The sequence below is a fragment of the Cryptotermes secundus genome, unplaced genomic scaffold, assembly GCF_002891405.2.
Source record: "Cryptotermes secundus unplaced genomic scaffold, Csec_1.0 scaffold26, whole genome shotgun sequence".
NCBI lineage: Eukaryota > Metazoa > Arthropoda > Insecta > Blattodea > Kalotermitidae > Cryptotermes > Cryptotermes secundus.
The window spans coordinates 3,318,496-3,345,859 of record NW_019743656.1 but is presented as its reverse complement, the minus strand read 5'-3'; the positions used below and the strand labels follow the sequence as shown (position 1 = coordinate 3,345,859).

The following is a 27,364-nucleotide window of genomic DNA, read 5'->3' as shown; positions in this document are numbered from 1 at the left end:
CAGATGATAGGTGAGGGTGATTGTGAAGCAGTTGATGGAATAAAGATTGGCAAGGAAAACCGAAGTACTCGGAGAAAACCTGCCCCAGCGCCACTTTGTCCACCACAAATCCCACTTGACCAGACCCGGGCTCGAACCCGGGCCGCCGCGGTGGGAAGCCAGCGACTAACCGCTTGAGCTATGTCGCGGCCCCAGTTGAATCCTTTAGAAAGAGCTCTAACCTCAATGATTGAATATTTGCTGTAGCTCAGTCGGTAAAGCGATGGGATGAGGCGGCCAGGATTCGATTCCGGACAGCGGCAAGATATTTATTCCACTCCACAGTGTCCTGACCAGCTCTGGGGCCCACGCATCCTCATCAAATGGGTACCAGCGACTCTTTCGCTGTGTATAAAGTAGCCGGGACGTGAAGTTGAGCACTCATCTCTATCGAGTGCTGAGGTCAAGAAGGGTTAGGTTATGCCTCATGGCGTGATGCTTAATTAATTAAGCAGAGGGACAGCTGTAACTTATTTTTAATGTTACGTTAACCTCAATATACGAGTAGTAGAGACCTGACTGTAATTTTTACCCCTTTTATGCATTGGAATGGAGCTTGGCCCTGAGTAGAATATTTTAACTTGAGAAGGATGAGATAATAAGAGGCTGGAGAAAGTTGTGGGTTGAGGAACTTCATAAGCTGTACTCTTATATTATTATTATTATTATTAAATAATCGAGGCATGTAGCATGCGTGGGAGATATGAGAAACGCATACAGAATTTTAATCAGAAAACTTAAAGGGAAGAGACGATTCAGGAAATCTAGGCATAAATGGGAGGTAAGAGGTAGAAAGCTATCCCTGTAACACGCCGTGGAAGACCATAGGGTTGTTAGACGTCGAGACTCCCACATTTTCTAGACAATCGGCTCACAGATGGCGGTGAGGTCATCCTTACGCGCCGGCCGCCCTTTACCCCCCAGGAAGTTTCCGGGTACTCATTTCTCTTAGAGGCTGAGTCGACCCTAGGGCCATAGTGCGATTGGAAAGCCTATGTCATTTTAAAAATTCAGTGGCATAATCGGGAATCGAACCCGCTTGTAGCATAGTGCCTCAATCAACTACGCTACCGGGTACCTCCCATAAATGGGAGGATACTGTTAAAATGGATCGTAGAGTAATTAACGGAATCCTGGAGGCATCTGGCGTAATATAGGGACCAGTGACTGGAATTTATGAACACGGTAATGAACCTTCAGGTTTCATAAAAGGCGAGAAGACTCTCCTACATGGTGTTAGTGCTCCCATTTAAAGTCTTGCGTCATTAATAAATATTTATTTTATAGTTTTGTAAAGCTGCTTAAATATGGGACAGTAAACAACTCTTATCTTTTGTTTGCTTCATTGGCGTCATGTGTACAACGTTACGATACTGACAACAGTGAGACGGCAATCCGTGTCTGTTGTCGGGAACCAAACCGCGGTGCAGTTTGTGTGGGCTGAGGCGGGAAGTAGATACGAGGTAGACAACAGGATACCAGACGAAAATGGAGCCACAGGTAAAATGGTACAGGCTGACGAATCCATAAAGTTTATACGAACGTAAAACTTCTCTTGAGGGAAGGTGAAAAGGTAACGTAATGTTCACCACGCCATGAAGACGTATGAGGCAGGGGAAGTATAGGCTGACGTACTCCTAACTTCTGTACTAGTTGCAGGTGAGTGATCAGCTTCACGCCCCGACCGCTTTACAGCTTCCGGTACCCATTGTATTGGAGGCTGTGTGCTCGCTGTGTAGAAAAGAAATGTGTCTTCCCCACTTTCCTGAATCGAATTCCTCGGCTCCGTCCAACCGGTAGCCCGTCAATTTACCGACTGATCTATGCCGTCCTCTCCATTGTGCGAAGATTTTCTTTAAATGTGTCGGATATGAGGTTCTCTTAGATAGGATTATGGCTCTCTGCTGAGATGTGACGCGGGTTAATATGCCAAGAGTTTACCGACGTTTCGGATGAACTTATTCCTCCATCTATGAGTTCTGAGCTAACGAAACGACCGGCGAGGTGCAGGCGGCAAGGACCACGCATAGAAAACTTACGTGTAGTTCTGACATAAGCCTGAAAATAAACCGAGAAAGGTGGCCGCAGCAGATTCCTACGAAGCGATGATGATCATGTACGAGACATCACGGAGCCATAACCCAGAAGCCCTCAATTTAAGTATTCACCGGTATGAGAAGTGAGCCGGGGTAGCGCAGTCGGTATAGCAACTGCCTACAGGCTGGACGACCGAGGGGTCGGAGTTTGAGTCCCGGTAATGTCAGAATTTTTCTCTTCTCGATATCGTCCAGACCGGCTCTGGGGCCCACATAGCCTCCTATCCAGTGGTTACCGGGAGTAAAGCGACAGGGGCGTGACGCTGACCACTCGCCTCTAGCTAGTGCCGAAGTCTAGAAAATGTGGATCTATACGTCCACTCCCCCATACGCCGTCATGGCGTAGCGCTTAATTAGTTAGGCACAAGGACGACTTTACCTTTTACCTTTACCGGCATGAGAACCTCATAGTGTGACATACAATTTGTTTACACGTGTTTCATAACTGTGTAGTTAGTAGGACTCCCGACCTTGGCTAAACATAATCTAACCTTCCCTGAACGTTGGCTTCCTATGATGATTTGTCACTCAAGGGCTCCGTCTAATGATCGTTGGTTCTCCCGTTCCGATTTCGACCAAACATGGTTAGTTGCCACCGGCTAGGACAACCCGTGAACAGGTCGATGTTTGTACTTCTGTCGGGATGATGATAATTTATTGCAACACATAGTTATGTGTAATGTCCAGTGTTGCAAGCTCCCAGCAATTTCACGTTGAATAATTTTGCGCTGATAACCTTGAGATTAGATGAAGAAAGCAGTCTTCTGGGATATGGCACCGTGTAGATGTGGTGTTAATCGACGTTTTGGAGGAATGCATCGCCTACATCTTCAGGGTAGAAGGAAAAATAAGAAATCCGCAAGCGAAGAGACCGTGAAGGAGGCGATACGTTCCTTCAAAACGTCGGTTAATACCACATCTACACGGTGCCACATCCCAGAAGACTGCTTTCTTCATAGTCACCGCCGTGAAAACCTCAAATCTTTCATTGAGTTTAGATGTTTCCGCATTGGCCTGACCTACCTCAACACATTATCTTGGCCTCAGATCTTCCGCAGTGTTCGTGTTAGGTTTATACTCATCTTCTGCGCGTTGTTTCCCTCAGAACCCTAATCCTTTCTGTTGTATTAGTCTCCTCTGATTTTCATTCATGCATCATCCCTATTCTACTTTGCTCTCTGACGTGGCAAAATTTAAAGTTGTCCCTGTGATTTAACTAATTGAGCACTACGCCATGAAGGCGTATGGGGAGTGGATGTGGTCAGCTTCACCCTCCGGCCGCTTTAGACTCCCGGTACCCATTGGATAGGCTGCATGGGCCCCAGAGCCGGTCTGGACGACATCGAGAGGAGAAGGTTCTTGACCCTACCGGGACTCAAACCCCGACTCCTCAGTCGACCAGCCCGTAGCCGGTTTCTATACGGACTACGCTGTCTCGACTCTCCTCTGAAGTGTCTCGGATATAAAATGTGTTTCGGTTTTTTCTTACCGTTTTTGTTCGACATTTTTCACTCCGATAAACATTTAGCGATTTTCGGGTGATGTGAGCGCAGAAACGCATATAGACCTTCATATATAGTGTCCGGTATTGTGGTCCGATTCCAACGAAATTTGGAATCTATGACAGTTTAGTACTAAGCCAATATCGAATTTCATGAGAATTCGTTCAGCGGTTCTCGAATTGTTATAAGCGGATGTTTTCGTTATATGGCCGTCAGAAATTATTTGTGATTAAATTAAGGGCAGAATGAAGTGGATAAATCCATGCAAAGTTTATTTGAGGCACATCTACTTCAGGAACAACTGAGTGCTAAACTTGGTCTAACATTCTGAGGAAAGAGCGAAGATGTTTGGGACTTACTGAGAGGTCAGTGTAGAGGCTATTGAAGAAAATTACGTAACGAGGGCCATCGTTATTTGTAGCCGCGTTTTATTGTTATTGTATTCAGCGGAGACGTTAAGTAGAGTGTTCCCCACAGAAGGGGAAATCAAGTGATCCCTGAACCAGTATGTGCGCTATAAAGTAACATAGTGGTGAGATGAAAGTTCTGAAATTAACGCAGCTTCTGGTTACCATAGCAACAAACTATAGCGTTAACACGTTCGCATGAACGTACGTTTTGTAGTAGTAGGCCACGAACTAGCGTCCAGTCATATGTTTGCATCGTGACAATTCTTTGCGAATTTATGTAGTATGCTATATAAAGGAGACGGTTTACAGTTGATCATTTATACGCATTATTCGTGGGAGATAAAATTAAAACGTTCGGCCTCGACGTATTGTTCGATAACATGTAATACTGGACAGGAATACGGGAGAAAGCATGGGAAGTGAATAATACGAAAGCTTGTGGTAAAAGATTGTCAGGGCATCTCAGCGGGTGTCACATTAGTAATACCGGTATGGTAAAGATAATGAGCCGGGAACGTAGGTTCGAATCCCACACAAGGCATGGATGTTTGGTATGTGTTTATTCTGTGTTTATGTTGTCCTGTGTTTAGGTAGAGGCCTTGAGACGGGCTGATCACTCGCCCAAGGAGTCCTACCGTCTGTAAAATGATCATGAAACTGAAAAATCAAAGGCCAGGGCCCCAGGGGGGCTGTAGAACCAGTGAATAAAAGGTAATGTCCCCATGCTTAATTAAGCACCACACCATGAAGACATGTGGGGGAATGCAGGTATAGCTCCACCAACAGCTTCATGCCCTGGCCGCTTTACCTCCTGGGAAATAGTCACGGTGTCCATTGGATAAGAGGCTGGGTGAACCCCAAATCGGACCCGGACGCCGTGGAATAGAAGAAATCTCTTATCTCTGCCAGGAATCGAATTCCGGCCTCCAGCCCGTCGCTGTACCGATTAAGCTCTCCTGAAATCAGGTTTGTCGCCTGGCAGGAAACACCATATCCTTTACAAATAGCAGTTCGGTAATGCCGTTTGGCCTCAATCATACGGAACAGTATATGCATTATATTGGCAAATGCGAGGTTTTTCGGTGTTTCCTGTGACTTCCCGCAAGTCTGCATATGATCCATAGTGCCATAGCACGACGAGAACTGTCGTCGGAGATAAGAACCCCGTCTATCAGAATGGATAACGTCTTAAGGAAGTGAATCCCCGTGCCACTAGCCTTGCGTCACAGGTTGTCACTATTACGGATTGGTCCGCGCAGTTTTCCTCGTTGCAATGAACCAATCACTGCATCCTTACGCAAGGTCGATATTATATTCTGCCTGCTCGTAAATACACATCAATTGTAAATCAGTTTTCCTCATGAACTTGAAGATAGGTTTAAAATGAGAATGCTTTCATGTGTGTTGAAAATGTCTTAGGCGCGTTCGAAACGAATTGTTTTCAAAACTGCCTCCTCACTTATGACATGCCCGCGTATGTCTTTCTCCACGTAATAAGATTTTTATGAAATTTGACGAGAAGGAAGGAAGTGAAAATGTATTTTTACGCGTTCAAGTTTTTAACATCGGGCAACAACAATACGCGCTTTATGTGAAGATTCACGTGCTTAACTCAGGTGTAAGGCGCGTGTAGCATGTTAAACATTTATCAGAACCAAAACTGTGCCGAACAGTACTTGTAGATAAAAATGGAGCTCAACTATTTGCTGTAAGTTTTACAGTTTTCGAGATAAGTCAAGAAATTGGATCGAGCTAACTAACTCCATAGAGAGGCCGCGCCATAGCTCAGGCAGTTAGTCGCTGGCTTCCCACCGCGGCGGCCCGGGTCTGGTCAAGTGGGATTTGTGGTGGACAAAGTGGCACTGCTGCAGGTTTTCTCCGAGTACTTCGGTTTCCCCTGCCAATCTTCATTCCACCAATTGCTCCATCATCATAATCACCCGGGGCAAGCTACAATAGGCCAATCAGTGGCCGCCGTGCCGAGTGGACCCAGTTGGACTCCACTAAGCGAAATAACTTCATGGAGGAGAGCCGTTATTGAGAAGCCAACAGTTGCTCAGCCACTCCAGCATACCCAGAATCTTATTGAACCCGAAGATTCGTTACCATGGTCACAAGAGCTCTCCACTGATCCATATCCTGAGCCACATCAATCCAGTCCACACCATTGTATCGTATTGCTTTGCGGTCCACTTTAATAGTATCCTCCCATGTAATAATAATAGGTGATCAGTATAAATGTTGAAGCTCCTTATTATGCAGTTTTCTCCAGCCTCCTGTAAGTCTAAATATTCACTTCAGCATCATGTTCTCAACACTCAGTAGTACAAGAGGACACAGCAGGAATGTGTTTTCTGTTTAGTTGCCTCAACAACCGTAATACCGACAGAAAAATAAATATGTATTTGGACGTAAAATATATGTTTCATGTTTCTTAAGTGTTGTAACGGTAAAGTAGTCCCACTGCTTGACTGATTTAGCACTACGCCATGGAGACATATAGGGGAGTGGATGTATAGATCCATGTATTCTTGAACTTGGCACTAGTTTGAGGTGAGTGGTCAGCTTTACCTTCGGAGAAAGAACCTCCCGTATCAATTAGATAGGAGTCTGAATGGGACCCCAGTACCGGTCTGAACGACGTGGAGAGGAGAAAAACCTTGCCCCTACCTGGACAAGAAGGTGTACTCCTCTGCTGTCCAGCCATTAGCCAGTTGCTTTACCGACTGCGCTGTCACGGCCCTTTTCATAACTTTTATTCAACACGTTTTTCCCCGTATAAATTCCGCGCGCATGTAGATCTTGATGTAAGGCGTCTGTTATCGGTGTCCGATTCGGACAAGAATTGGAATATATTGACAAAATTTATTGAAACTCTCCAGTATCGGATTTCATTAGAATCCATCCAGCGGTTCTGTAGTTAGTTGCATGCCGCCAGATACACTTACAGGCAGGTTTGGCCAATGTGATACGAGAATTTGTATGAGGGCTTCAGTTTCAAAGAGCCAAGAAAAGGTAGAAATGAAACTGGGGATCCTTGACTGGACTAAGGCAAGCAAAGGAACTCATACGAGGACCCTCAGCTAAAAGAGCGAAGGAACTGTTGAAGCTCAACAGGAACCAGCTACGGTGGGTGGCGGGACTACTTACAGGACACTTGTCACATTGAAGGACACCTCTTCAAACTAGGACTAAGTGATAGTCCCACTTGTGAGAGGTATCAAGAAGAAAATGAAATAGCCACACATATCATGTGTGAATGTGAAGCCTTAGCGTATTTAAGATTACGTAGCATGGATCAGTACTTTATGGAACCAAGTGACTATTTCGACGCCCCCACGTACATCAAAGGGGAGCACAATAGACCACTGTAGGTCGTGGTGCAAGGGCCGAGAGGGTCCACCTCTTATACATTCATTCGTTCATTCAAGGTAGAAATGGGGCGGTTTTTTTTTTCTTTCTTTCTTTCCCTTTAATATCCCAATGAAAATTGAGCTGAATCCCTATACAAGTGCCCCATACATATATACATACAAACCTGTGAGTTCGTTGTCCATGTTTTCACATAGATACGCAAATGAAAAGGTAAAAAAAAGGTTAAAACTATCCCTGTAACAGGCCGTGAAGGCCCATAGGGTTGTTAGACGTCGAGACTCCCACGTTTTCTGTAGACATTCGGCTCACAGATGGCGGTAACTTCAGCATTACCCTCCCGTAAGATTCCTGGTACTCATTTCTTTCAGAGGCTGAGTCAACCCCAGGGTCATAGTGCAGCTAGAAGGATTAGGTAAATTGAAAAATCCATTTCATTTGGACTCGAACCCGCGACCTTTCGCCTTGTAGCATAGCACTTCAACCGACTACGCTACCACATGCCCTGATACACTTATTTACTGATGTTTATAATACAAGCAATTTAAAAAGATCACTGACTTGTGAGATGTTACACCATTCAGTTCAGTAAATAGGTAATGACTGTTTTGAGGAACTCGTTACCTCCATCATAACTTTGGTATACTTGCTCACCAAATTACAATTCATGTTCTAAGACCTGGATGCACTAATGAGGCAGTGGTTGCAGGTGCATTTTGGGAGTGATGGTGACACACTGTAATTAACACCCTGTTGTAACCCAAACACACACCAATCCTAGTGGACCCAACCAGATCAAATGAGCATTCTGTTTATAATGGCCAGATGTAAAAATATGGACACTGCTTGTTATAACATTCCTGAGTAATGTTTTTTAACTTACTGTGAGAACCTCAAATGACATATAACAACAGTTTGTATAATATATATTATGCTTAACATTAACATAGTTACATTAAGTGAGCTGTAGAAATTATCACTTCATTCTCTCCTCGTATCATGTTAAAAGTAAATTCATGTAACATGGAATGATGTAACACTTTTCAGAATGCATCGTCATGTAATACCTGTAGGAAGGGTGTAGCACTTAGTTTGGACTTCTTAAAACAACGTCACAATCCAGACAACATCACGGTCCACTGTTCGGTTGCTTGTCTTCATGTGCTTGAGGTTTTAGCTTAAGATCATGTCCAAAACAGCAGATACCTTGATCTGGAATATTTGTCGTTTTCTCTCAGTCCAACTTCACAAACGATGGTGTAGTGCCACCAGTTTAGGGCACTTTTGCCTCCATCCACATCCTTTCCAATCCATTATTCAGTTGTGAGCCTATTACAGCATTATTAAACGAAACATATGGGGCTTGTTCTGAATTTTCCGTGCCTATGTTTCAGAATACTGATGATTGTCCAATGACAGAAGTTGATGAACTAAAGAAGAACTTCAGAGCTATTCAGGAAGAAAATTACAAGTTACAGGCTGTCATCACTGATGTAAGTACCCAGAAGATAAGTATACAAAATTTAAGGTAAAGGAGAAAAGGTAAAGCCATCCACTGGAACAGGCTGTGGAGGCCTATAGTGTTGTGAAACGTCAAGGCTTCCCCATTTTGTAGGCAGTCTGCTCACAGATGGCGGTAAGGTTGTTGGCCTTACGCTCCAGCTGCCCTTTACCCCCAGGAAGATTCCTTGCACTCATTTCTGTTAGAGATTGAGCCGACCCCCAGGGCCATAGTGCAGCTGGAAGGATTAAGTGGATTGAAAAATCTGATGACCTCATCAGGAATCAAACCTGCTACCTCCTGGCTTGTAGCATAGTGCCTCAACCAACTACACTACCACGTGCCTCAGAGAGCCTGTTTGATTATGTTATACTTGTAACATTGTTAAATATTTTAAGGTTGTTCTAGCTGTGAATGCCCACCTCTTGTGTTCCTGCCAAACATTAGTACCCACCTATGGGATTTACTTATTTCCCCATCTCTAAGGTGGCCTAAGCACCTTGGTTCCATTTACAGCAGGCACCCAGCCCCTCTCTGTTATTTGCCTTTTGCCTTCTGTTCACTTTTAGCAATTTTGTTTATTCATTTATTATATACGTATTTCTATTGTAAAAAGAAGTAAAGTAAAGCTATCCCTGTACCAGGCCGTGAAGGCCCATCAGGTTGTGAGACATTGAGGGTCCCACATTATCTAGACAGTCGGCTCAAAGATGGCGGTAAGGTTGTCAGCGCTATGCACCGGCCGCACTTTACTCCCCAGGAAAATTATTTAATTAATACCTGGTACTCATTTCTGTTAGAAGCTGAGTAAACCACAGGGCCTAGTGCGGCTGAAAGGATTAGGTCAACTGAAGAAAATCCAATGACCTCATCGGGGCTTGAACCCGCGACCTTCCGGCTTGTAGCATAGCTCCTCAACCACTAAGTTCATTTAAATACATGTCAGTAACTCTATAGCTTTGAATGATTGGATGCTAGTGAATAATGATTTGGAAAGGATGTGGAATGAAACAGTCTCAGCCAAATTTGAGATACCATTCCAGCCTTTGACTGAAGTGGCTGAGGAAACCATGAAACCCCATTAGTTAGGGTTGCTGGTGTTCTGACCAAGATTTTAACTGGGCACCTCCCATTGCATTACAGTTTGAGCCAGTTTGCTCAGTTGTATGTTGCAACCCAGAAAACCAGTGTGTGAGCCTTCACAACCAGGGAGCCTTGTATGTTGTGTGAAGTATGAATGTACAGTATGTGCCAAAATATGCAGTACTGAAACTCGCACTTCTCGAACGCACATGTGTGTTTGTCGACGGCATAGCTCCAGCCACACATGTTCCCAGTAGTGAAGAGGAAGTTGTGTTGTGCAGTTGTTGTTGGAAATGGGTCTCTCAACAGAGGAAGAAGTATTCATAGTTGAGCATTATTTCCACTCATATGGAAGTGGTCACCAGACATCTCGCTTCCTTGGATTTGAGCAGCCAGATGTTATTGTCCAGAAACCACTACATAATACACATGTGACGATATGATGTGCCGTCTCAGCACACTGTATATTAGGCACCTATTTCATTGAGGATGAGGAAGGCAATGCTCTTACTGTCACCCAGGAATGCTACAGGGACATGGTAATTGGACCATTTATTGAAGATTTTAGAAGGTTCTGTCGTGCAAGGGGCCTTCACATGAATAGACAGTGGTATCAACAGGACGTCTTTTCATTTCAGTACTGTATTTTTGACGCATACTGTACATGGTCCTTTGTAATATTAGCTTAACCAGAACTGGTTAGCAATGGTTATGAGCAATATTCCAGTATATTTTGTAAGATGTATGTAACCCTGTGCATATGTTAACATTGAAAAGATGAGTAAATAGGCCTAACCAATTAAGCTGTTCTTCACTGAAAATTTTTATTTAGGAAACATTCACACTTATTTCAAAATTGTGGGCCTTATTCATTGGCTTCACTTCTCAAGTTCTCAGAATTATCAACATCATATGCCCAGAATTTGTTAATGTTGTTTCATGGATAAATTAACTCATGTGTTTATGTATTTGTTTTTGAGATTTGGGGTTTTCATGGTGGAGAGCATGAGGATTACTGTTATCAGGGATGTAGTGCCATGTAGTGTTTCAGAGAAATAGTGGGGATGAAGGCCACAAGTTCCTGTGAAACATTTGTTCCATTCTACCAGACTTCATGGCGTCACATTCCGTAAAGCTATAATCTTCATTTTTATTTTTGACTAGCTGTACCCGGCCACGCGTTGCTGTGGCAGATCAAGTGAATTGCTTCCGCTCCACGAGAACAGTTAAGAAAACGAAATGAAAAACAATGAAAAGTAAACTATACTCACGAAATGAACGACGTATAACACGTTACAGTATATTAATATTGAGTACAATTAATATTTTAACAACCAACCAACCAACCAACCAACCTGTCACAGGTGTGACATATGTCACACATGACATTAACATCAAGTCTTAAAATCCATTTTTAGTGAGTGACATATTCTTGATGTCTTTTAAATTGTTGCATTATTTACGTGTACTTTGAGAATAAGAATATGTTGCGTCTTACCTATGTAACGTTGTGGTCATGTGTCTCCTATTCAGTGCGACAAATAACTTCCACGTACGTCTCAGATTCAGCGAATAAGTTATTGAACACTCACTTTTACACCAGCGAGTACAATTATTATCACGTGCTCGTTGGCGCGGTTATTCCTAGGCAACGATCTGTTGGTATTCGATGGACAACAGAACACCCTGTAGAAGTGTTTGGTTTCATCCGTTGTTATGCAGCGGAACCTCCTACCCTCTCATCTCCGGGGAAACGCTTTTGTTGTTTCGGCAATTCCTATGCAACGGCCCACTGTTATTGCATTTCCATGGAAGTATACTTTCCGGTTTCATCCGTTGTTACGCAACGGAACCTCTTATCCTATGGAAATGACTGCTGGATTCGGAACATGTGACATGTTTTACCTGTTTTTACCTGTCACAGGTGTGCCATCTATATAATGGATATATAAAAACACACGCGTGCTCGAATGCAACGCTGTGTCAAAATTTCGAAGCAATCGGTGAAGAATTTTCGGAGATCTTTGATGATTAACAAACCAACATTTACGTTTTTATTTATATAGATTTCTTTAATGACACTGCTGGTACCTTGGGCTATATATAGTATTGAATGATGGGTTGGTAGTAAATAATGAATTTGAGAGGATTTGGGAGGAAGCTGTCATGACGTAGCTTGAGGTAATAGTTTAGGATTTTCCTAGACAGACTAAGCAAACCCACAAAGGATATCAGTCACAATTGTGAATATGAGTTAGGCATGCTTGCCACTTGAATATGATGCTCAGTTCTGTTCATGAAAATGTATTTCTTTTTGCAAAATAATAATATTTATTCACACTTCATAAGTAGTTTAATATGTCTTCATGCAGTTAAGGGCCGGTCAATATATATATACGTGGGCGAGTCAGATGAAAAACTTGAATATTCTTTTGAGTATTATTTATTGTGCACAAGTGGTACAAAGCTGTATCACTTTTCAACATAATCTCCCCCACACTCAATGCAAGTCCTCCAGCGCTTACAAAGTGCATGAATTCCTTCAGAAAAAAAATTCTTTTGGTAGTCAGTGCAACCACTCATGCACCGCGTGGCGTACCTCTTCATCAGAACTGAATGTCTTTCCTCCCATTGCTTCTTTTAGTGGTCCAAACATATGGAAATCACTTGGGGCAAGGTCTGGTGAGTATGCCAGATGAGGAAGACACTCAAAATGCAGGTCATTGATTGTCGCAACTGGTGTATGGGCAGTATGGAGCCTTGCATTGTCATGTTGCAAAAGGATACCTGTGGACAGCAATCCACATCGCTTTGATTTTATTGCAGGCCAAAGATGATTTTTTAGGAGATCTGAGTATGATGCACTGGTGACAGTGGTCCCTCTAGGCATGTAGTGCTCCAAGATGACGCCTTTTTTGTCCTAAAAGAGAGCCAGCATAACCTTCCCTGTTGATGGTTATGTTCGAAACTTCTTCGGTTTTGGAGATGAGGAATGGCGCCATTCCTTGCTCACTCTCTTCGTTTCCGGTTGGTGGAAGTGAACCCAGGTTTCGTCCCCAGTAACGATTCTTGCAAGGAAGTCATCACCTTCTCGTTCAAAGCACCACAGAAGTTCTTTACAAGCATCAGTACGTCAGTCTTCCAATTCAGGAGTCAGCTGCCGTGGCACCCATGTTGCAGACACTTTGTGAAACTGGAGCACATCGTGCACAATGTGGTGTGCTGAACCATGACTAATGTTTAAACTTGCTGCAATTTCATTGAGTGTCACTCGGCGGTTTTCCCTCACTATGGCTTCAACTGCTGCAGTGTTCTCTGGAGTCAACTCGATGTGCCTGACCCCGACGAGGAGCATCTTCCACTGAAGTCACACCATTTGCAAACTTCCTACTCCATTCGTACACTTGCTGCTGTGACAAACATGCATCACCATACTGAAACTTTATTCTTCGATAAATTTCAATAGGTTTCACACCTTCACTACACAAAAACCGAATAACAGAACGCTGTTCTTCCCTGATGCAAGTCTCAAGTGGGGCAGCCATCTTATACTGGTGCTGTGACAGAGTTCATGCATCTGCACTATGCTGCGACCTACAGGCCATTCTGCACGCTGTTTGTAGCACGCTTACCAACTTACAGGATAATGGCACGAAATTTCGATTTTTTATTACAAATTTAAGGTTTTCATTTGACACCCTCATGTAAAATATTTAAATTATTTTGGATTTAAGAGTTCTGTGTTCTTGAATTTGATGCCATTTTATTTAATTGAAATTCATCCACCGTTCCAGAGGAACATGTCACCTCCATCTTCAGAGTTGAAGTGGAAGCCAGCATGAAACAGGCAATAAACAAAGCTGGTTTCTTGCTTGGCGTACTCTTCAGGCCTTAAGATGGAAACAGCACGTTCCTCTGAAACATTGGTTGACTTTCAACAGACTACAGCATTATAGCCCAGAAGACAGAACTGCCCAGAACTGCTGTGGTGAAAACCTCATGTCCCCCTCTTACTCTTTGTTGGTTAATAAGAAATAATCAATTTTGATAACAGGTTACAGAGGTGAACAAACGGTGGCAGAAGTACAACAATGACAGGCAGATGTACGTGCAGCGTTTGTTGTCCACCATACAGGACCAACAGGAACAAATGAACAAGATCGTTGAGTCCAGGGCCTTTCCAATGGTACATCAGGTAAGATCCCCATGGAATTTTGATAATGTCATGACAATTAAAGACATTACTTGAATGTCCTAAAGGTAAAGCTATCCCTGTAACAGTAAGTGGAGTCCCATAGGGTTTTGAGACGTCAAGACTCTCACATTTTCTAGACAGTCGGCTCACAGATGGCAGTGAGGTTGTCAGCCGTACACACCATCCTGCCACCCTTTATCCCCAAGAAGATTCCTGGCACTCATTTCAGTTAAGAGGCTGAGTCAACCCAGTGGACCACAGTGCAGCTAGAAGGATTAGGTTACTTGAAAAATCCAGTGACCTCATCAGGAAAAATGGATGTCCTATGTAATATATTGTGACATGTTGAGCTATGGATGACGCCCCCCCCCGCCAGCCGTGATGCGCCGAGCGAAGCCGAAGTGAGCCGAAGTTAGCCCGGTCCTAGCATCCTGGTCGCTATGCAAAGCGAGTCAACAGCGATGACGTCACCAAGGGTACCGCGGTTGCTAGGCAGCGCGGGGAAACAGGATTGCGAGAGACGACGGTGGTAACAGCGGTTACTACCGCTAGCGTTACTAGCAACACAGCGCCAGGCAACAAGGGTGCTTATTACGTGGCCGTTTTCTGTATTGTCCGATCGAGGCTACATGAGGAGCAGCGAAGGCTATTCACAGTTAGTCCTGGAGCTACCTCCGAGTTAGTTCCGAGTTAGCCAGCAACCAGTCAGTTGTATTGTGGCATTTGGAGTGTAGTATTTGTGATACTGCAGATAGCAGTAATTCTAAAACTGTCAATTGTGTGATTGTAAGTGCGAATGTGAAATAAAATTCGCTACAGCAAATACACCGTGAAGTTATTTGTCGCGTTATACACCCAATACGCGACAATATACAGTAATGCCTTCACATCGCCGGATTATTGCCGATGTGCTAGCCAGTGAAGCTGGTGCACTTGGATGTCAGTATCATCTTTATGGTTGGCTTAATGCGAATAAATGATGCTTCAGAAAGGAATGAGACGCGTATCTCAGTTTGGCGTGTACAGGTGGGTGTAGCATGTAGGAAGTTAGGTGACGCTGGTTCAGTTTTCCTCAGGGTCCCACAGAGTGGGAGTTAGAGATGCCCAGCAGACAAAGCAGTGTGTGTGTTCCGCATCCCACGTGATTGTGGAAGATGTTACATTGGCGAAACAGGTCAGCCTTTAGAAGTACAATAAATATCTGGTGATGAGACGCAGATGGGGCTTAACACCAAGAGTTACTGACGTCAGTCGCATTGTGACTTTGACTTTGACTTCAAGCTTAGAGCAGTTGCGAATAGTATTAGCCAGTGGGCAAATACGTGAGCATAGAAGCTAAAGAATCTCCATTGCTGAGATCCATTACCAGGAAATGTATGCATTAAGGAGCACAAATATTATAACCTGATACAGGGTTTGACATGTCTCTGCTGGACCATCTGATCAGTCAGCCCAGCTTGGACATGTCTCCCACTGGACTTCCATTATCACAGCAGAAGTTAAAGAACTACAGATCCATCAAGTGTAGATTGAGTGGGAAAATTTGTTTTTCTTGTGTTGGTACCATAAGAAGTTTATCTTCTCTCCAGCGATGATTTCTGTCATGATAATTCTCTTGTGCAAGGCCTCATACATGTAGAGTTTTTAATAATTTAATGTTTTATTAGCTCTCAGAGATGGCTGTGCTGTGTTTGGCTCATATACGCCATCTTGGTGCTGGCACAAGTGTCCAGAGATAGGGACTGGCTCTGTCAGTTGGGCCCAACTGAGTAGGTTTTTCCTGAAAACGGAGACAGAATCCAGTCTCTAAAACACTGTGTTTTGAAAAATAAACAGGACGGTGTTTTTAGAAAAAGACAGGACAATTACAATGTCCAGAAACATAAGAGCTGTATTTCATATAACGTTTTCTCTCATATCCATGATTCTGCATTTTCAGGTAACACCAGACGATCACAAGAATATAGAAGACTTGCAGGCTGAGAATGCCCTTCTGAAGGAGGACCTATCAAAACTGCAGAAACGTTTGGAACGGCTGGAGCAGGAGCACCGAGAACATGTGGAGGTGCTGGAGTTCCAGGTGAAGGCCCACCGTGATGACTGGGAGGCAGAATGCAGTGAGAAGCAGCAGGCCCTGCGAGATAAAGCCGCAATGGAGCTTCAGGTTAAGGAGCTGCAAAAGGATATCCGCAGCCTGAAGCACAAGGTACTTGGGCCTATTTCTCTACTGTCATGCTGCTGGCTGCAGTGTTTTAAGTAACACTGTATAGGAAGGTAAGAAAATGTTCCATGGTGAGAGACAGCTTATACTTCTCGAACTCTCCAGATTGTGGCCTTTTAGGCTGACACCATTTAGCCATGTAGGCAGGTACTGATGTTTCAGAGGACCATATATCTGTAGGGTTGAAGTGTGTATAGTGAGGAGCTGGAAAGAGGAAAGTGGGAAGACCTGGTTGCACATAGGAGGATAATATTAAAATTGGTTTTAAAAAGAAATAAGATGTGATTGTATGAACTAGCTTCATCTGGCTATGGATAGAGACCAGTTGCAAGCTATTGTCAGTATGGTAACAAGCCATCAGGTTTCATAAAATGCCAGGAGTTCATTGAGTAGCTGCTCAAGAGGGACAGGGATATATAGAGGTTGTTAGGATGAGGAACTGGCTCAATCATATGGACAAAGGGAAGGGAGTGGAATGCAATACAGGCCAGCGAGAATGATGGGTAGAATGACCCTTTTGTGTGGCACATGGGCACTTCGACCCTGAATTCAGAAGTAGCATGTTCCTTTGAAATGTCAGGATCCATCTTCAAGCGGACCACAATCCAAACAGTCATTGCCGTGAAAATTTCAGAACTATTTCTCAGTCACTGTTAGAAAATTTATCAAAGAATTTTGACTGATAAATTAAAATAAAAAGTTAGCAGAATTAGCGCTTAATGGGGAGCAGCTTGTAGTTTAGTTATGAACAGTTCTGAAGAGTTGTGTTTTCTGGGACATAACCCTATGTAGTCCAGCAGAAGTCACTGTTATTTTAGAGGAACATACTGCTCTTGCCTTCAGTGTCAAAGAGTAAGCCAAGCAAGAAACCAGTGTGCATCAGACTGGAAGCAGAATCTGGTTTCATGCTTGGCTTACTCCAAAACTCTTGAACCCTAAGAACAGAGGTGATGTACCTCTGGTTGACTTTCACCGAACTACATGGCATATCCCAAAAGATAGAAATCTTCAATATGTATTTTGATGGAAAATCCACAACATATTTGATGTTTACAGTGAAACAGTTAACAGAGAAACATTGGGAATGGTAACTAAATTTATATATTTTGAAAATGCATAGAATATTTACTTACTTAAGGCGCCGAGCCCTTCTTGAGGAGCCGCCAGATCTGCAGCTACTCAAGAATTTCCCAGCATTTTATAAAACCCGAAGGTTCATTACCATGTTCGCAAGAACCCTCCACTGGTCCCTATCCTGACTCAGATCAATCCAATCCAATCTGTACCATCCTATATCTCTTAAGATCCATTTTGATATANCTCACCTACGTCTTGGTCTTCCTAGTGGTCTCTTTCCTTCTGTCTTTCCCGCCTATATCCTATATCCGCATTCCTCTTCGCCCCATTCGTGCTACATGCCCTGCCCATGTCATCCTCCTTGGCTTCATCATTCTAATTATACTTGGCGAAGAGCACAAGTTATGAAGCTCCTCATTATGCAGTTTTCTCCAACCTCCCATCACTTCATCTCTCTTCAGTCCAAATATTCTCCTCAACACCCTCAGTCTATGTTCCTCCCTTAATATTAGAGACCAAGTTTCACACCCATACAGGACCACAGGCAAAATTATAGGTTTGTATATTCTGATTTTTATGTTTTTGGACAGCGGACAAGAAAACAAAAGGTTCTGGACTGAATGGTAGCAAGCATTACCCAGTTCAATCTCCTCTTAATTTCCTCCTGAATCAGGTTTTGATTTATCATCATCATTCCCAAATATGTGAACTGTGCCACATTTTCAAAACATCTATTTCCTATCTTTATACGTAGGTCATTTCAAAAATAATGCACACAATTTTTTGTTTACGTCCTCTTATTTATATATATATATCTATCTCTTTACAGTCCTTCAGTATAGTCCCCCTGCCTCTCAATGACCGAGTCCCAACGTGTGGGAAGCTTTACTGTTCCATCCAGGACACCATCTTTGTTTATCTGTCAAATGGCTCGGCTAACTGCAGCTAACTCTCCTCCAGAGAGGGAAAACGACGGCCTTGCGTAGGTTGTTTCAACTTTGGGAATAAGTCAAAGTCTGGTGGACTCATGTCCGGGCTGTAGGGAGCATGAGGCAACACCTCCCAACCGTATTGGCGCAGCTTTTCTGTTACGACATTCCCGATGTGTGGGCGAGTGTTGTCATGGAGAATGATCAGCCCAGCCTCAAGCAACTGAGGTCGGTTTTTGTGCATTTTTCTGCACAGATTTTGCATAAAGTCATGATAATAAACTGCTGTGACACTTTTCCCGCACGGAACTTTGTCTGTTATGATGTTTCCTGGTGATCATAAGCAAAGATCATCATTTGTTTGACCTTTGATTGATATCATTGAAATTTTTTTGGTCGTGGGGAAGATGGACCTCTCCACTCGTTGGACTGTGATTTCAGCTCCGGTTCAAAGTCTCTAACCCACGTTTCACCAATAGCGACAAGTCGATACAAGAATGCTTGACCTTCAACGTCGAATCTTTGTTTCAGCAAGGTTGCAATGTCGAGGCGTTTCTGTTTCTGTTCAGCAGTCAAGCAGTGAGGGACCCATCACACAGAAATCTTTCTCTTCTTTAAATCATTTGTCAGAATTCGGAATCCCCGTGGTTTCAGAAAGTTCCTCACATGTCGCACGACGATCTTCTTCAAGAGCATCTGACACAAGTTTCTCACTTCGTTCATCTGTTGATGTTTTCGGCCTTCCTGGCCTTGGATCATCATTTATGCTCACACAACCACCATGAAAGCGACTAGCCCAGCAAGAAACTGTACTACGGTCCACTGTTAACTCGCCACAAACTTCACTTAAAGCACTGGGGATTTCTGTCAGGTTTTTTCCACGTAAAGTTTCGATCTCAGTGTACGACCTTTGATCTTCAACAGTCACAATACCCAAGAACCGTGCAGGCTCCATTTCTAATTCACGTTATTTAAGAACAGAGTACATTATAAATGAAACAAAATAACATGCTTCTTTCTAAAGCCCTGAACTGTAACTGATGTGAGGCTCACTGTTGTTGCATCATCTAATCTGCAGTGTTGCCAACCTGTGTATTATTTATGAAATGACCCGCGTATAAATGACTTACTGACTTGTGAAAACTGCATATAGATACATTTGTATTTTTAACAATTCTTGAGAACTCTGGCACCCTCTTTGGAGTAGGTCATGACCTCCTGATGGGTCATGACTCACAGTTTGAGAAACCATATGATAACACCTGTGTGGACCTTAAAATGTCCTGCCAATGCACATGGAATGACAGTTTAATTTTACACATGACTGTTTGACCAACCTCATTAGTAAACAACTGCTGCAAGATAGCTAAATGTCTGTGAATGACAGATGTAAATAAAACACCAGAGATAATTCAAAACTGTTACAGAAAAGACATTTTATTGCCAAAGTCTTAGTCCTAAAAATAAAAGTCCAAGGGTGTTCTGGGGTTCATTAGCGAGTTGAAAGCTAATGGGTGTGAATCATGACATGAGGTCATACTTGTTGTTACTTAATGACAGACAGCTCACAGAATTCACGTATTTAAAGAAACAGACTCTTTAACCTGAGGCAGAGAGGTTGGAAATTTAGTAAGCTATAATTAATGTTTGTTTGACTTCACTGTTTTAAAATAAGTACCAGGGTGGGCTACAGTACTCCAAAAAGTGCTGGGACACTGCCCTAGCTCAACTACAGCCCTGGTTGTTGCCAAGTATGAGCAGCTGTTACCCAGCTTTTCCACATCATGGGTTAAGATTAGCATGTGTAAATGTGATATTACTGTCATGTTCTCTTTATAAATATTACAGCTCTGAGCAAGGCCATAGCTTGCACAGTATATTTTGTGTTTTGCAGTTGAAGGACGAGCGGTCACACAAGCAACCTACCCACTGTGTCCATTGTTGTGTAGCACACGTGTGTGAAGCCAGCCATTGCAGCATGGCAGTGGTTGGCAAACATTGCCACAGAGACAACCCGAAAACCTACAGAACTTCGGTACATCTTCCTTGCACTTCTGTATGTACATCTATACAGCTAGCTCAGATTCTCTCGTAAAACATATTTACAGTTTTGTTGCTCAAGATGTCAGGTTGTCTTTGAATACATGTTTAGGTCGTACAAAATTCAGAATATAGCTAAGAATTTTTTTTTAATTTTGTGTGAAATCCTCTGTTTCAATAAATAATGGATGATACGCTTTCAGGAGTGGAGTTATTTAAAATCTGAGGTTACCACGATCAATACTGGTTACAGTCTTCTCAGACATGACACCTTGTAGTCTGGAGGCAGAAGATGCCTCTGTAACATTACTACCTGTGTATGAAACCACATGGCATAAATTCCCAAAATCATGTTTACTAGTCACCCTTTGCACACCATGAACCAATTAAAGAGCTTGAGATACTTGCATTAAAACTGCCACATCCAAAGAGATTGGCTTGTTGTTAATCCGGTAGGTGTCCAGTAGATGTCATCAGATATGAAATACTCATTTTTGCAGGAAGGAACAGGCATTCACACGAAATATAACTGTGGTCATTTAAGAAAGTACTATGGGTATTTGTGTACATTTGCCTTTACCCCCCAAGCAGCCTTGGTGTTCTAGCAGGTAGTTCTGTGACAGAACTTGTCAGCCAAAAGATTTTAAAAAATATTCACTAATTTTTCAATAGTAACCTTATTTTCAAAGTAGTTTATAATTCTAAATGCTCTTGTTAAACAATCTTTTGATTAAATCATCTGGAGTAAGAATGAGAATTGTTGGAATCATCTGAGATACCTACTGGTAACAATGATTACACGTATTGTTTATATTATAATTTGGACGTATTTGATAATTCAGTAGTTCACCCGGCTACTATTCAGTTTTCTAAGATACATTTTTTGCTGTTATATCAGATATCTGCCCTGAATACAAAAAAATATGGTTACCTAGAGGAAACTACAGGAATGTTATATTGTGTTGCTGGTTATTTTGAACTCTCAGATACATAATTAAATGTAAGAAGTCCTCTCAGAAATGAAATAAGTGCCTTTTATGTCTCTATCAGAAAGTTTGATGGAAAGTGTACAAAATTTTTATCAGTTGGTATCTCGTCAGTCTCACCAGACTGTACTGGAGCATTGAGGATTGCAGACACCATGTCAGTAACTCAGACTGTATAGTGTGAAGTGTAGGATGACTGTTCAGTAATGAATTTGATAGGATATGCAAAGAAGAGATGATTGCCTAATTAAGGTACTATCCCAGCATTTGTCTGGAGGAACTGATGAAAGCCCTAAGGACTCTGTCAAGATACGTGATGCCCTGGCTGACATTCAAGTTGAGAACCCCTCTAATAAGAAACCTGGAAGATTACTGCTAGATTAACATGCCCATCAGAATAAGTTGTGCCCCAAGTGAGATTTAAAGCAAGCATCTCCCTAATATAAGTCTTAGAGCCTCTCCACAATCCAACCTATTTGGTAACCTTTGGTAACTTTTATTGTATGAGGGAGATTCAGTAAATACTAGATCACAAATGGAAGTAAAGCAGATGTAATGGATGTAATAGGTTTTCTATGTGTATCACTAGGTAGCAGCACAGTCCAGCTTCTTTGACAAATCTAGGTAGCAGATGCACATGCACATGTTCAGAGGCTGGTTTCAGTACTCAAAATTGTGACCATGCTTGGGGGTATACTACTGAAAAGCGATATTCTGTTGTGCATTTTTTGTGGGCAAAAGTACTGAATGCAAGGGATAGCCATAAAGAAATGTTTCCTGTTTATGGTGGGAAGTGTTTGTCGCATAAAGCAGTTCATAACTGGATCAAAATCAAATCAAACAAAAATCATACGTGATGCCCAGTCAGGTGCTGAAGTGGCTGAGACAACAGTCAAAAGATTTCTATGTTGTTGGTTTTGACACCATGGTAAAGCAATGGGACAAGTATATCAAAGTTGGTAGAGGATATGTTGAGAAATAAATGTTTTTCCCAGGTTAAAATATCACGTTTTGCATACATTTGTGATGTATTTACCGACTCTCCCTTGTACATGTGGCCTCAGTTGCCAGTTGGCAGAACGATTTGCCATCCATTGTCTGAAGGATAGTTTCTTTCCCTTTTGTTGCAGGGCCATGTATTGTCCAAAGGAACAACTGTGTATTTCGGTGATGACCTTGTGACCGATGGTGACGAAGCAGTTGCTGAAGACCTAGATAAAACTGCATTATCTGACAGTGAGTTACCAAGGTCCAGATCTTCATCTTCATCACCTCCTCCCCTTTCAACTTATGAAGAAGGTGAGGAAGGAACGCAACACAAGGCACAGTCAGATGGGAACAATAACTTGCCACATAATGTTAAAGCAAGAAGTGCCAATTCTGAAGCAGTGGGAAGAGCAGAGAAGGCATTGGAGCTGAACATAGTTCCTGAGGACAGCTCAGAACATGAGTACAAGTACTCTGTACATCACATCTCCCCAAACAGTAGCGACAGCAATCTTACAGCAGATGACAAAACTGTGGATTCTTCAGCCAGTGGTGTGACCATTGGCTTCAGCAGTGGTGGCTTGGCATCAGTCACGTCCTTCTCACAGAGACCGGTTGTCAAGTCATCATCTCTACCAATATCTGAGAAACTGAGTTTTAATGGTGAATATGATGCAAAGCCTGCATCTTCCCTATGGTCACTTGATTCTGGTCTGTCTTCAGTGGTAGGTCCACCAATGACCTACAACAACTTCACCACAAAAGGTATATTCGAAGAGAAATCATTCAAGATGTTATCATCTGGAAATTTGACAAAGTCTGAGAATAATGTTACGGCAACAAATGTTCGAAAAGCCTCAGTCCCATGGAAGGCAAATTACTTTGAGGAAGGAGTTGCTACCCAGACACGGGAGGACGTAGTCTGTCCAGGATGTGGGCAGGTGTTTCCTCCAAGACTCCACCTTAAGTTCCTAGATCACTTTGAAATGTGCCAGAATAATGTAAAGGATACATCCAAAAGAATCAGCAATGTCAAGTTGAGGAACTGATCGTGACATAGAATTTAGACTTATGTAAAGATTATTTTTATGGGCACTATAAATATCCTGAAGGCCTTGTTCATTACAGATGTAAGCTACATCATGAAAGTGTAAATAATTAATATTATTTTGATTTGTTCATTCTGGTCCGTCATACTAACAATATTGTAAAAGATAAAATAATTCCATCCAGTGTGACTGGTGAAGTTTTTCTTATTTCAATTCTTCATGCCCTCACATGTGTCAGTCCTTAGAGACCACCATCAGAGGGACATCCATACAGTTTGGAAATCACTATTACAATGGATGTTCTGAATGTGAAAATATATATACATACAATGTTTACAATACACAAACAGATACAAAATCCAAAGTTTTCACAACTACAGCGGCTCTCTTGATATATTAACATTTTTTAAAATCTTTGTTGTTTAAGTTAGAATTTATAAACAAAATAGTTTCGCACCCTATCTCTTATCACCTCTCTTGATGGGAGCCGAACTTGTGCCACCTGTCTTTCTTGAGAAGAAGGTTCTTTGGTGTCCTGTGGTTGTTCGTGGCGTACTGTGTAAAAACAAGAGCTCGCCACAGACAACCACAGGATGACATCAAAGAACCTTCTTCTCAAGAAAGACAGGCGGCACAAGTTCGGCCCCTGTCAGGAGAGGTGATAAGAGAGATGATGCGACACTATTTTGTTTATAAATTCTAACTTAAATAACAAAAGTTTTAAAAAGTGTTAATATATCAAAAGAGCTGCTGTAGTTGTGAAAACTTTGGATTTTGTATCTGTTTGTGAATTGTAAACATTGTATGTGTGTATGTATGTATGTATATTTTAACATTCAGAACACCCATTGTAATAGTGATTTCCAAACTGTATCAATATCCCTCTGATGGTGGTCTCTAAGGACAGAAACATGTGAGGGCATTAAGAATTGAAATAAGAAAAACTTCACCAGTCACATTGGATGGAATTGTTTTATCTTTTAGAATTAATGTTACATTGTTTCCTGGTTGAAGATTTTGTGTACTGAAGTATAAAGTTCTGTCTTCTTTGCCCTGTACAGTTTGAAGTACTTTCAATTTCATGAAATGTTTCATGTTCTCACACTGTCTTCTGGGTTGTGACATCATATAGTTTGGTAAATTAATCTGGTTGATGTAACAATAATATTATAGACCCGTATTCAGGAGCATGGGGCTGAAACCTGGACACTTAGGGCAGTAGATCAGAAACATCTGGAAAGTTTTGAAATGTGGTGTTGGAGAAGGATGGAGAAGATCAGTTGGGCCGATTATGTGAGAAATGAAGAAGTGTTAATTAGAGTCAGTGAGCAGAGGAATATCCTACACGAAATAAGAAAACGGAAGGCTAATTGGATTGGTCATGTTTTTACGCAGAAACTGCCTTGTAAAAGAAGTTATTGAAGGAAAGATAGAGGGGCGGATAGAAGTGACAAGAAGACGTAAGAAGATGCTGGATGACCTTGGAGACAGAAGAGGATACTGTTATTTGAAGGAGAAAGCTCTAGATCGCATTAAGTGGAGGAATTGTTTTGGAAGAGACTGTGGACCTGTTGTCTGACTACTGATGATGATGATTCAGGAGGGACTTGGTTTGAAGCACCTCTGTTAGGCCACAACTGCTCCCTTCTAAATCCTTTCCAGTTTATCCATTCGATGCAGTATAATATAGACAGTGACAGCATCATAAAGTAAATCCCCCCAAAAAATGAATCTGCTGCCTGTGTGTTCACGGTAGGAAAGTAGAAGATGGAGGTAGCAGATTCCTCCAAAGCATAGTTAAATATCTACCAGTATATATGGTGTCAGATCCCAGAAGACAGTAGTCTTCATATCACTCATGTTCCGGTGGCTGTTTATTTTTGTGTAAGATCTGTACTTTGGTATATTGTCACATGTTAGGTGTTTGTCAAGCGACAAAGAACTTCACACCATTTTGAATCTTAGCAGATTTATTGTACACTCACTCTTACACTTACAGTTCACAGTTTCATTGTCCCAATTACTTCTTCTGCTGTAGTCACTTCCATTCACTCGATAAAACTCAACTCGTAGCTGCTAGACTTCAACTCATACTGAATACTGCTCTTAACACTCTCTCTCTCTGGTAACTCTCTTACTAGTAACTGGCTCTCTCTGGTTCAACACTGACAAATACTCCTCATTATGTAGCTTCTGCACTGACAACACAGAAAACAGTTACATGATAGCTACCACTGTTCCCTGACGTTGTGTTTACCAATTGCCTACCAGTAGTCTCTGCATGGACTCCCCTGTTGCGTGATGTCACAGCCCAGCGGGGAGGCATGTTTACCAAGCATTGCATTGTTACAGGATGAGTGAGGTATTTGACGTCACTCACACTTCCTGTTGCACAATCCAAGTGTTCACAGAGTTGTCGCCTAGCAACGCACTGATACAATCCACAACTCTCATGTTGCACACGTGCCCCAAGGCCTCTGTGGCTCAGCAGTTCCTGCATAGAGCCAGTATGCCACAATATGATATATATGTACCAGTGAACTCGCCAGATAGTTCATAGATTAATGATTTTAGACTTCATGGACTATTTTTAAATTTTGGATTAGAGGTATTGTCTCCTGGGTTGAAACAGCATTAAGTTTGGAGGAACATATTGCGTCCATATTCAGGGTCATAGAGTAAGCCAAGCAAGACACTTCATCGGGTGTCTAACATGGCTTACGCTTTGACCTTCAAGATGGAGGCAGTATGTTCCTCCAAAACTTCACGATTGTCTCCAAACTACACGGTGTTACAATGCACAAAATTGTACTTTTCTAATTTTCAAAATTTATTCTCTCAAGTTTCTCTATTTAATGGCAGTCTTTACTCATAGTGACTTTTCTTATAAGGTGTGAAATATGTGCATGCAATGCATCTTCGTCCTTCTCCCTGGATTTTTGGAAACAAATCGAAATTGAAAGAATAGTGAAATGTACCAAATAATAATACCAAATATTTTTTTAATTGTTTATTTTATTCTTCTATCCTGAATGCTGTAGGCTAATAATAATGAAAAAGCATCGTCTTGAGTTGCTTAAACTGAAGTTTATAAACAATTTTTCTGGCTGCCTCCCCCTCCCAAAAATTCATGAGATGGCCATGGTGAGACATAATGCTACTTTGAATTTCTTTAAAGATTGTATATGTTAATATATTCACAACGGTTTGTTTTTGAAGATGTCCAGCTTTTGGATATTGTCCGAACATATAATCCGCCGATATTAAAATAAAATATTCATATTATATTATATATTTGACACAGAACAGTAGTTCATATTTTGTGCATATTTAAGAAACTGTTCAATGGGCTGCATTTTCTCATAACATAAGTCAAATTATGTTAATGCAAACCTGTTTCCTAATAGGAAAATATTATTCGTTCTTTTCCTTGTCACAAAGAATTTATAACTGGACTTTCGTAGAGGCAAATTATATTTCAGACCTGAATGTATTTTCTTGTACTGCAGAGTTTTAAACTAATCTTTCTTATTCTTAAGCATAATGATTTTAGAGTCGCTAATCAAAAAAAAAAGGAGAAGAAGAAGAAGGAAAAAACTCATGTGGTTTCAATCAGTGTTTCAGTTCGCTTTTTAAGTAATTGGAGTATGTAAGTTATGTAAAGTTTGGCTTTATTAAGCACCTTACAGATTAATAATTGCTATGGGAAGAAATGTTAAAGAATTTTTATTATATGGGTGGCCCAAAAGATATGCCCCATGGAGATTTATATAAACTAGCCCTGTAGAATTCTGAATTTTTTTTTTCTGGCCAAGGCCCATTGAATAGCCTCATAAGTCACTAGACCTCATGCCAGTTCAGTTCTTCCTATGGAAAC

At 41.9% G+C, this 27,364-nt stretch overlaps 1 protein-coding gene across 8 annotated transcripts in view; it reads left to right on the top strand.

Annotated features, from left to right (window-relative positions):
* Positions 1-23,866, top strand: part of LOC111874219 — a 99,066-nt gene extending 75,200 nt beyond the window's left edge. For 7 of the 8 annotated variants that reach the window (XM_023869543.2, XM_023869541.2, XM_023869538.2 and 4 more), the window contains 5 exons: positions 8,814-8,912; positions 14,058-14,198; positions 16,138-16,404; positions 20,320-20,481; positions 22,582-23,866. In XM_023869543.2, coding sequence (XP_023725311.1) covers positions 8,832-8,912; positions 14,058-14,198; positions 16,138-16,404; positions 20,320-20,481; positions 22,582-23,487 — 1,557 coding nt within the window. In that variant the 5' untranslated portion in view covers positions 8,814-8,831 and the 3' untranslated portion in view covers positions 23,488-23,866. The remainder of the gene's footprint in view (positions 1-8,813; positions 8,913-14,057; positions 14,199-16,137; positions 16,405-20,319; positions 20,482-22,581) is intronic. The other variant, XM_023869539.2, reaches the window with a different exon arrangement.
* Positions 23,867-27,364: the final 3,498 nt, after the last annotated feature.